This window comes from Bombina bombina, chromosome 5 (genome assembly GCF_027579735.1).
Source record: "Bombina bombina isolate aBomBom1 chromosome 5, aBomBom1.pri, whole genome shotgun sequence".
In the NCBI taxonomy this organism is placed as follows: Eukaryota; Metazoa; Chordata; class Amphibia; order Anura; family Bombinatoridae; genus Bombina; species Bombina bombina.
In genome coordinates, this window is record NC_069503.1 from 178,931,110 (window position 1) to 178,943,408 (window position 12,299).

At 37.7% G+C, this 12,299-nt stretch overlaps 1 protein-coding gene across 1 annotated transcript; it reads left to right on the forward strand.

Moving 5' to 3' along the window:
* Positions 1–8,520: 8,520 nt before the first annotated feature.
* LOC128660148 (aldehyde dehydrogenase, mitochondrial) lies at positions 8,521–10,593 on the forward strand. Its single transcript, XM_053713803.1, has one exon. The coding sequence runs from the start codon at positions 8,563–8,565 to the stop codon at positions 10,129–10,131; it is 1,569 nt and encodes a 522-aa protein (XP_053569778.1). The 5' UTR covers positions 8,521–8,562; the 3' UTR covers positions 10,132–10,593.
* The last annotated feature ends 1,706 nt before the right edge of the window (positions 10,594–12,299 follow it).

Consider the following 12,299-nt stretch of genomic DNA (forward strand, 5'->3'; position numbering starts at 1 on the left):
AATAATTGAAATGGGTATATATTTGTTTTTTGTTAAGTTGCCTAATAATTATGCACAGTAATAGTCACCTGCACACACAGATATCCCCCTAAAATAGCTATAACTAAAACAAACTAAAAACTACTTCCAAAACTATTCAGCTTTGATATTAATGAGTTTTTTGGGTTCATTGAGAACATGGTTGTTGTTCAATAATAAAATTAATCCTCAAAAATACAACTTGCCTAATAATTCTGCACTCCCTGTATATATATATATATATATATATATATATATATATATATATATATATATATATATATATATACATATATATATATATATATATATATAAATAAAATATAATATATATATATATATATATATATATATATATATATATATATATATATATATATATATATATATATATATATATTATTTTATTTGTCTTTAAAGGGACACTGAACCCAATTTTTTTCTATCATGATTCAGATAGAGCATGCAATTTTAAGCAACTTTCTAATTTACTCCTATTATCAAATTCTTTTCATTCTCTTGGTATCTTTATTTGAAATGCAAGAATGTAAGTTTAGATGCCAGCCCATTTTTGGTGAACACACTGTGTTGTTCTTGCTGATTGGTGGGTAAATTCACCTACCAATAAACAAGTGCTTTCCATGGTCCTGAACCATAAAATAGCTTAGATGCCTTATTTTTCAAATAAAGAAAGTAAGAGAACAAAGAAAAATTGATAATAGGAGTAAATTAGAAAGTTGTTTAAAATTGCATGCTCTATCTGAATCACAAAAGAAAAAATTTGGGTTCAGTGTCCCTTTAATATTCATTGTGTATATTGTGTATTTTATAAATATTAAAGACCAACGTGTAGATTTATCATAGTGCGAGCGGACATGATACGCTGTCTGCATTTATCATTGCACAAGCAGTTCTTGTGAACTGCTTGTGCAATGCCGCACCCTGCAGATTCCACGGATAATCAGCCACTAGCAGGGGGTGTCAATCAACCCGATTGTATTTGATAGGGTTGATTTCTGTCCGTGGCCTCAGAGCAGGCGGACAAGTTATGTTTCCGGCGAGCCTGAAGGCTTGCCGGAAACAAGGGGCATCAAGCTCCATACGGAGCTTGATAAATCGCCCCCCTTGACTGCTTTTTTAGCGCTACTCCTGTGTGTTTTAGGATTCGATTTTTAACCCTGGTTGAGTCATAGTTTTTTTTGAGAGTTTCAGCTTTTTATAGGTCTAGGAGTCTGCACAATAAGAATTCTTCTGTATCGTTTACTCTGCTATATAAACTGAAAGACTGCAGAAAAATCTTGTAATGATGAAGACACTCCAGGATCTCTGGAAGGAAGTGGAACAAACTGACTTTTCTGTATTTTTCCATAGCTGTCCTTTACTTGTGCTTAGACTGGATTTTAAACATACTTGGAATAAACACTTCTGATTTACAATCTGCAACACTCTCCCAACTGTTTTGTCCTATTTGAAATTGTTATGGCGAACGCGCATATTTAGCTTACATGCGCTGTTAAGTTTTTAATGATATTATCATATGGTTAGGCACAACAGAGCTTTCCAGCTGAAAAATAAATTATGTTTAGAAATGCACAAAATTTATACTTTTAGTTGGATGATATTCATAGTTGTTTAAAATGAAAAACTAACTTGTTAAAGAATGTGAATATGTGTCCTGGGGATCATTGTCACTATGGATCACTGAAGATAACATTTATAGTCCCCCAGTAGAAATAGCTGGCAATAGCTTCAGTTTTTCCTCCACAAAGCCCAGACATTAAAGGGACATGAAAAACAATAATTAAATATTCTAATATGCTATAGCATTTTATTAATGGACTATTGCTTGACCATAGATATGTATTTAACTCATTTGTTACAGGGACAGTAAACTCAAAAGGTTCCAAAGTTTCTGAAATTCTTGTTTGATGATGGAAAACAAGATTTTATTGAAATGACCACAATCTTACCGAGCCGAGGTTGATCATTTCAACAATATTCAGTTTCCATTTCCCCACATTATTATCATTAACAACCAATTAAGGCTTTTGATTGCCAAAACAATAACAACAAAAAAACAACTTCTCTCCAGGCTGCGCAGCTCAGGCCACTCATCCTCATTCTGCTGGTCAAGCCTGCTCATAAGTCACATGACCAAGATCAGCGAGTGCTTCCTTTTATTCATGGGGTCATGTATGTGTACGTTGCACTTGGAGAGAGTGGTGTTTTTGTAATAAAGTTCATTTTTAAAGTTAATCCCTGACAGGTATTCATTTGTATTGATATCTGTGTCAATTCTTCGTGTAGATGTTTTGTTAGTTTTACATGTATTTTTTAATGAGGGCATATTCAGCATTGTTTGATATTTGACATGGTTTGATCGTAATTGAAATTAGTGTTGACATGGGCAGCGCCATATTGTTTTTCAAGTCTAAGCATGGCTAGATCAGTGGTGATCATTTTTAATCAGATGTGTGTTAAAGGGATATGAAACTCACCTTTTTTGTGTGATTTCAGATAGAGCATTCAATTTTAAGCAACTTTCTAATTTACTCATATTATCAATTTTTCTTTGTTCTCTTGGTATCTTTATTTGAAAATGCACGCATGTAAGCTTTGGAGCTGGCCCATTTTTTGGTTCAGACCTGGGTAGCACTTGCTGATTGGTGGCTAAATGTAGGGAGCCGGATTTATTCTTTTGAAAGTGCAATACGCTAAGATCTGTGCAAATCCAGATCTTAGTGTTTTGCACTTTAAAGGGACAGTCTACACCAATTTTTTTCTTATTTAAAAAGATAGATAATCCCTTTATTACCCATTCCCTGTTTTTGCATAACCAACACAGTTATATGAATATGCTTTTTACCTCTGTGATTACCTTGTATCTAAGCCTCTACAGACAGCTTTCTTATCTAAGTGCTTTTGACAGACATGCAGTGTAGTCAATCAGTGAAGACTCCTAAATTACTTCACGGGAGTGAGCACAATGTTATCTATATGACACACATGAACTAACACTGTCTAACTGTGAAAAACTTTCAAAATGCTCTGAGCTAAGAGGCGGTTTTCAACGGTTTAGAAATCAGTTTGAGCCTAGCTAGGTTTAGCTTTTCAAAAATGGGAACAAAGCAAATTTGATGATAAAAGTAAATTGGAAAGTTGTTTAAAATTGCATGCCCTATCTGAATCATGAAAATTTAGTTTTGACTTTACTGTCCCTTTAACAAGCAGACATCTGGCTCCGAAAAGAGCAGAGCACCGTAAGTGACCACCTTTTTCCTTATTCGGAGGCATTTGAATGCACAGGCCTATTAATCATGCATAATTATAAAAACTTTGCAGTGCACTTTCATTATTAATTTTGCCTGCTTTTCCTGAAAAGTTGAAGTCTTTTTCTGAAAGTTGAAGTCTTGCCCCTCCCCCAGGAGGCGGGAGTGCTTTCTGAGGAGAGCAGAACCCTGACCATTTTATGTGCTGTACAGTTATTGGTTGATGGGCACTTGTTTATATTTGTGTCTAATCGGCCATAACAGAGAGAGTAGGATAAATAACTTTAAAGGGGCCTGCAATGACAGTTGTAAATGTTTTTTAAAACAATTATTTTGAATGCAGTTCTTTTTCAGTCATTTTTATAGTCATGTTCGCAATGTACCACTTGTCTTGAGGTGAGCACGGCCACTGAACCAATCAGGGCTTGCACATGTGTATAGCTGCCAATCACCAGCCATCTTCATTGCTAATCCACAGCTCACTTTGATTATGTTTTTAAACCTTTGCAGAGGTTAAGCACATCATTCTAGTAATGCAATGCAATACTATATTCATAAAACGTTGTAGAACTTTTTTTTATTGCTCATTTATGTGCATTAAGACAGGGTAAGTTCACATTAAAGTGATAGTAAATCCTAGCGTTTGTGAAACACTAGAACTTACCAGTGGAACAAATAAAGGGGACTTTCAGTCATGAAGTATAAAATACATCATGCTGAAAGTTCCTTTATTTGTCTGAAGCGTTCGCCAGGCCGAGCTCCTCAGGCAGCCCCAGAATGCTGTTTTTCAGTGAGGTGACGTTTCCACCTCTTAGCCAATAGCCGTGCGGGCAAACTGAGATTATGCTGGATAGCTAGCACGCTATTGTCTAAAATCACCTCAGTGATAAAATAGTGTTCTGCCGTGGGCTGCCTGAGGCGCTCAGCGTGGCAAATAAAGGAACTTTCAGCATTAAGTATTTTATTCTTCATGACTGAAAGTCCCCTTTATTTGTTGCATTGGTAAATCCTACACAAACACTAGGAAATTACTATCCCTTTAAGGCTGCTATGTCAATAAGATGTAATTTATTTCCTTATGTATTGATTTAAATCCATATTGGAGACTTCAGAGGAACAAATCATATCAGGAGTCCAACAATTCAAGTTGATAAAAACCATCTGGGTTTTGCTAATTAAAGCCTATAATAACTACAAGAAGCGTGGTAGCAGTAATTAGTATAATACCTGCTAATGTAGCTGTTATAGAAACATCAACATAACTGGCAGAAAATAAAAAGTTCACATCTGGGGCCCGATCCGATATGCAGCGTCGCCCGCAAAAGCCGGCGACGTCAGATTTTGCGCGATTTTGGTATTACATATATGGCGTAGCATACAAGTTACGCGCGTATATTTCACCCTTCGGCCATATTTTTTTAGCCATAGACTCACATAGAACAGACGTGCAATTTGGTATCCAATATACAGTGTAAGGACTTACACGCGCAGAATTTAGAAAATCTACTCTATTCTGATCTTGCCACAAATTGCAGGAGCAGAAACCCTTGCACTGACTAAAAAAAGCAACGTAACTCCCTGGAAGCCTTAACAAACACATACATTTAAGCAGCATCTCAAGGTTAAAGGGACATTATACTATGATATTGCTTTTTTAAGGTTTATTTGTGTATTTGAAATAGTTTGAAGCCACAACATAATCAAATGGATTGAGCTTGTAGGTACTTTATCACATTGTGGACATATACTTGCTTATTTACTTTAAATTGTATTACCTTCATCTCTTTAGAACCCACTGGAGTTTAATTTATTCTAATGCTAACACAGCTTGGCACTGATGCCAAAATATATAAAGGGACAGTCAAGTCCAAAGAAAACCTTCTTCTTTTAAATAGGGCATGTTATTTTAAACTACTTTCAGATTTAATTATAACACTTGCTTTGTTCTCTTGGTATTCTTAGTTGAAAGCAAAACCTAGGATAGCTCATATGATAATTTCTAAGACCTTCTTGAAGGCTGCCTCTTTGCAATTGTGTCAAACCAATCACAGACACCACAACCTCTCACCTGCAGACTTAAAACACATGGGGCGCGATCCAATATGCAGCGTAGTTTGCGGCGCAAGCGAGGGAACCCCCGCCGCCCGCAGTTTCAGCTCGCAACTCGAGCTATCCTATATACGGCGCTGTCAGATGCTAAAGTGCCGTAAGTCTCACAAACCAGCGATGCCCAGAAATCTGCGTAAGTACAAATTTCAGGAGTCGACAGTGACTTACGGCACTTTAGAAACTGCCGGCGCCTACAAAACCTGACTAAAGTATGAAATCACCCGTACTGTCTAACACGCCTTCCTAACATAGCCCGACACGTCTAACCCTCTATCCGCTATCCCCCCTCACTATCCTAACAATAAAAAAATGTATTAACCACTAAACCGCCGCTCCCGGACCCCGCCGCCAGCTAATAAAGTTATTAACCCCTAAACCGCCGCTCCCGGACACCGCCGCCAGCTATATTAAATCTATAACCCCCTAATGTGAGCCCCTACTCCGCCGCCATCTACCTTACCTACCCCCTAAAGTGAGCCCCTACCCAGCCGCCATCTATTTTAAAATTATTAACCCCTAATTTAATCCCCCTACACCGCCGCCACCTATATTAAATTATTTAACCCCTAATCTAATCCCCCTACCCCGCCGCCAGCTATATTAAATTAATTAACCCCTAATCTAATCCCCCTACCCCGCCGCAGCTATATTAAACTATTTAACCCCTAAAATACTAAACTATCCCTACCACTAAACCTAAGTATAACCCTACAAATAGCCCTGAAAAGGGCTTTTTGCGTGGCATTACCCCAAAGTAAACTGCTCTAGTGCCAGCCCTTAAAAGGGCTTTTTGCGAGGCATGCCCCAAAGAAAACTGCTCTTTTACCAGCCCTTAAAAGGGCTTTTGGTGGGGCTTTGTCACAAAGTAAACAGCTCTTTTGCATCTAATCTAAATCCCCCTACACCGCCGCCACCTATAATAAATGTATTAACCCCTAATCTAATTTCCCTACACCGCCGCCACCTATAATAAATGTATTAACCCCTAATCTAATCCCCCTACACCGCCGCCAGCTATATTAAACACATTAACCCCTAATCTAATCCCCCTACACCGCCGCCAGCTATATTAACTATATTAACCATAATTATATTAGGGTTAATATAGTTAATATCGTTATTATATTATATATATATTAAGTATAATAACCCTATCTAACTCTAACATCCCTAACTAAACTCTTATTAAAATAAATCTAATATTAATATTATTAATTAAAATATTCCTATTTAAATCTAAATACTTACCTATAAAATAAACCCTAAGATAGCTACAATATAATTAATAATTACATTGTAGCTATTTTAGGGTTTATATTTATTTTACAGGTAACTTGGTATTTATTTTAACTAGGTACAATAGCTATTAAATAGTTAATAACTATTTAATAGCTACCTAGTTAAAATAATTACCAATTTACCTGTAAAATAAATCCTAACCTAAGTTACAAATACACCTACACTATCAATAAATTAAATAAACTACAAATATCTAAACTAATATTCAATAAAATAAAATAAAATAAATTACAAAAAAAAACAAACACTAAATTACAAAAAATAAAAAAAGATTACAAGATTTTTAGGGTAATTACACCTATTCTAAGCCCCCTAATAAAATAATAAAGCCCCCCAAAATAAAAAAATTTCCCTACCCTATTCTAAATTAAAAAAGTTAGTTAGAGAGTCTTCTTCCATCCGGTGATGTCTTCAAGCAAAGCGGCATCTTCAATCTTCTTTCTTCGCTCCTCCGCCGCGGAGCATCCATCCGGCACGACGACTTCCCGACGAATGATGTTCCTTTAAAGGGACACTCAATCAAAATTAAACTTTCATTATTCAGATAGAGCATGCCATTTTAAACAACTTTCCAATTTACTTCCATTAACTAAACGTGCCCAGTCTTTTTATATTTAAACTTTTTGAGTCACCAGCTCCTACTGAGCATGTGCAAGAATAAGTGTGTATGCATTTGTGAATGGCTGATGGCTGTCACATGGTACGTGTATGCATTTGTGATTGGCTGATGGCTGTCACATGGTACAGGGGGAGTGGAAAAAGACATAACTTTTAAAATTGTCAGAAAAAAAATCTGCATTGTCTTGTTATCTTGCATTTGTTGATTATGCAAATCTACTGTGTTGACTGGTCCTTTAAATGACGTCATCCAAGATGGCGTCCGTCGAATTCCAATTGGCTGATAGGATTCTATCAGCCAATCGGAATTAAGGTAGAAAAATCTATCAGCCAATCAGATTCAAGTTCAATTCGATTGGCTGATTGGTTCAGCCAATCGGATTGAACTTGAATCTGATTCAATCAGCCAATCAGATTTTTCTACCTTAATTCTGATTGGCTGATGCCGCTTTGCTTGAAGACATCACCGGATGGAAGAAGACTCTCTGTCGCTTGCTTGAAGACATCGCCGGATGGAAGAAGACTCTCTGCCGCTTGCTTGAAGACATCGCCCGGATGGAAGAAGACTTCTTTGCCGCTTGATTGAAGACATCGCCCGGATCGGATGAAGAGTTCTGCCCGGCTGGGTGAATACAAGATAGGGAGATCTTCAGGGGGGTAGTGTTAGCTTTATTTAAGGGGGGTTTGGGTTAGATTAGGGGTATGTGGGTGGTGGGTTGTAATGTTGGGGGGTGGTATTGTGGGTTTTTTTTCAGGCAAAAGAGCAGTTTTCTTTGGGGCATGCCCCGCAAAAGGCCCTTTTAAGGGCTGGTAAGGTAAAAGAGCTAACTTTTTTAATTTAGAATAGGGTAGGGAAGTTTTTTTATTTGGGGGGGCTTTATTATTTTATTAGGGGACTTAGAATAGGTGTAATTAGCTTAAAAATCTTGTAATCTTTTTTTTATTTTTTGTAATTTAGTGTTTGTTTTTTTGTAATTTAGTTTAGTTTATTTTATTGAATATTAGTTTAGATATTTGTAGTTTATTTAATTTATTGATAGTGTAGGTGTATTTGTAACTTAGGTTAGGATTTATTTTACAGGTAAATTGGTAATTATTTTAACTAGGTAGATATTAAATAGTTATTAACTATTTAATAGCTATTGTACCTAGTTAAAATAAATACAAAGTTAGAGTCAATAAGCAGAAGCAGTTGACAGTTCTGCCTTCTCTGCAGTTGTCTCTCCCGCTGGAAGTTAGGTGCTGCACAATGCTCCGTGCTGTCTGTGGTAACGTCTTTTCCAGGGTCTCCCATGTGCCCTTAGGGATCCAAATCAGCAGGTTTTCTGCTGCTGCCATCCCCGCACCTAACCCAAAGGCAGAAGTGCATTTTAATAAGCTTTTTATAAACAATGAATGGCATGATGCAGTGAGCAAGAAGACCTTTCCTTCAGTCAACCCGTCCACAGGAGAAGTAATCTGCCACGTAGCTGAGGGAGATAAAGCTGATGTGGACAGAGCAGTGAAAGCTGCACGTGAAGCATTTAAACTCGGCTCACCATGGAGAACAATGGATGCTTCTCAAAGGGGTGTTCTGCTGAATCGGCTGGCAGATCTCATTGAAAGGGACAGAGCTCACCTGGCGTCACTGGAGACTTTGGACAACGGGAAACCCTATGCCATATCATATGCAGTGGACCTAGATCTGGTATTGAAGTGTTTGAGGTATTATGCAGGATGGGCTGATAAGTATCATGGAAAAACCATTCCAATTGATGGAGATTATTTTACCTACACTAGACATGAGCCAGTTGGTGTTTGTGGACAGATCATTCCGTGGAACTTCCCTTTGCTGATGTTGGCTTGGAAATTTGGGCCAGCGTTGGCCACTGGAAATGTGATTGTAATGAAGGTTGCAGAGCAAACACCACTGACAGCTCTGCATGTTGCTAGCCTGGTGAAAGAGGCTGGATTTCCACCTGGTGTTGTGAATATAATTACAGGGATGGGTCCAACTGCAGGTTCTGCCATATCCTCCCATATGGATGTTGATAAAGTTGCTTTCACTGGTTCCACAGAGGTGGGACGTTTAATCCAGCAGGCTGCTGGTAAAAGTAATCTGAAGAAAGTGACTCTGGAACTTGGTGGAAAGAGTCCAAACATAATCTGTTCTGATGCAGATTTGGACTGGGCTGTTGAGCAAGCCCACTTTGCCTTGTTCTTTAACCAAGGCCAATGCTGCTGTGCTGGTTCTCGCACCTATGTCCAAGAGAACATCTATAATGAATTTTTGGAGAGGAGTATCCAGAGAGCCAAGACCAGAGTCGTTGGTAACCCCTTTGACTTTAAAACGGAGCAGGGACCTCAGGTGGATGAGGATCAATTTAACAAGATATTGGGCTACATTAAATCTGGGAAACAGGAAGGTGCCAAACTGCTATGTGGTGGAGGCCCTGCTGCTGATCGAGGGTACTTCATCCAACCCACTATTTTTGGAGATGTAACTGAAAACATGACCATCGCTAAAGAGGAGATTTTTGGACCTGTGATGCAAATTCTCAAATTCAAGTCAATCGACGAGGTTATTGACAGAGCAAATAGTTCTATGTATGGGCTGGCTGCAGCTGTTTTCACCAAAGATATTGATAAGGCTAACTACGTGTCACAGGCATTGAGAGCTGGCACTGTCTGGGTTAACTGCTATGATGTTTTCGGAGCTCAAGCTCCCTTTGGAGGGTACAAGGCCTCAGGAACAGGCAGAGAGCTTGGAGAATATGGCCTAGAAGCGTACACAGAGGTCAAAACTGTCACAATAAAAGTTCCTCAGAAGAATTCTTAAGTATGTGAAAGTATAACCACCTCTTATCTAAAAGAAAAGATTGATTGGATGTTCATAAAAATGTAATAACTGTGATTATTAGCCCTTTTAGATTTCTCTGGATGTAGAATGGGTTAAGCTCTGCTTCCTGTAATTCTGTTTTTCACGTTAATACACATGAGCTTTTTAGAATAAAGCTCTTCATTCATTCTTGTATCTACAGTGGCAGTCCAGTTCTGGGTAGTAATGTTATCTGTGATACCAAATGTCAGCACATTATGCTTGTAAACTACACACTTTTTCCATTTGTTATAAAGGAAACATTTATGTGTGAGTCTATCTAACCAAAACGTAGCACTTGAAATTTCTAGAAATTTCAACATGTTTAGTATAGAAAAACCCTTGTATTGTTGTCAGTCCACGAGCACTTAAACTGTTGCAATAAAGTTTCAAATTTTGTTGTTAAAAAAATAAATAAATAAATAAATAAATAAATAAATACAAAGTTACCTGTAAAATAAATATAAACCCTAAAATAGCTACAATGTAATTATTAATTACATTGTAGCTATCTTAGGGTTTATTTTATAGGTAAGTATTTAGATTTAAATAGGAATATTTTAATTAATAATATTAATATTAATTAGATTTATTTTAATAAGAATTTAGTTAGGGATGTTAGAGTTAGAAAGGGTTATTATACTTAATATATATATATAATATAATAACGATATTAACTATATTAACCTTAATATAATTAGGGTTAATATAGGTAATATATATAATATAATAACTATATTAACCCTAATATAATTAGGGTTAATATAGTTAATATAGCTGGCGGCGGTGTAGGGGGATTAGATTAGGGGTTAATGTGTTTAATATAGGTGGCGGCGGTGTAGGGGGATTAGATTAGGGGTTAATGTGTTTAATATAGGTGGCGGCGGTGTAGGGGGATTAGATTAGGGGTTAATATATTTATTATAGGTGGCGGCGGTGTAGGGGGATTTAGATTGTAGGCAAAAGAGCAGTTTACTTTGTGACAAAGCCCCACCAAAAGCCCTTTTAAGGGCTGGTAAAAGAGCTGAATTCTTTGGGGCATGCCCCGCAAAAAGCCCTTTTAAGGGCTGGCAAAAGAGCAGTTTACTTTGGGGTAGTGCCACGCAAAAAGCCCTTTTCAGGGCTATTTGTAGGGTTATACTTAGGTTTAGTGGTAGGGATAGTTTAGTAATTTAGGGGTTAAATAATTTAATATAGGTGGCGGCAGGGTAGGGGGATTAGATTAGGGGTTAATTAATTTAATATAGGTGGCGGCGGGGTAGGGGGATTAGATTAGGGGTTAATTAATTTAATATAGGTGGCGGTGGGGTAGGGGGATTAGATTAGGGGTTAATTAATTTAATATAGCTGGCGGCAGTGTAGGGGGATTAGATTAGGGGTTAATTAATTTAATATAGCTGGCGGCGGTGTAGGGGGATTAGATTAGGGGTTAATTAATTTAATATAGCTGGCGGCGGTGTAGGGGGATTAAATTAGGGGTTAATAATTTTAAAATAGATGGCAGCGGTGTAAGGGTCTCACTTTAGGGGGTAGTTTAATGTAATTGGCGGCGGGGTAGGAGCTCACATTAGGGGGTTATACTTTTATTGTAGGTGGCGGCGGGGTCCGGGAGCGGTGTTTTAGGGGTTAATAACTTTATTAGGGATTGCGGCGGGGGATCGCGGTTGACAGGTAGATAGACATTGTGCATATGTTAGGTGTTAGGTTTATTTTGTAGCTAGTTTAGGGAGTTACGGGGCTCCAATAGACAGCGTAAGGCTTACTACGGCTGCTTTTTGTAGCGAGGTGAAAATGGAGTAGAATTTCTCCATTTTCACCACGTAAGTCCTTACGCTGTATATTGGATACCAAACTGCGCTGGTTTGGTATACCTGCCTATGGCCCAAAAAACTACGGGCGATGGCAGAAATATACGAGCGTAACTTCTAGGTTACGCCGTATATAGGATACCAAACGAGTGCAAAATTCAGCGTCGCCGGCATTTGCGGGCGACGCTGCATATCGTATTGGGCCCTTGATAATGCCCACCCTATCAGTAACATCACTACTATATATACCAATGTGTCAATTTATATTGGATGTGAGATACATTGATTTACATCTTAGAAGTGAATATTACTATATGTACC

Coding starts and splice junctions, on each gene's coding strand:
- LOC128660148 (XM_053713803.1), top strand. CDS start 8,563: ATGCTCCGTGCTGTCTGTGGTAACGTCTTTTCCAGGGTCTCCCATGTG.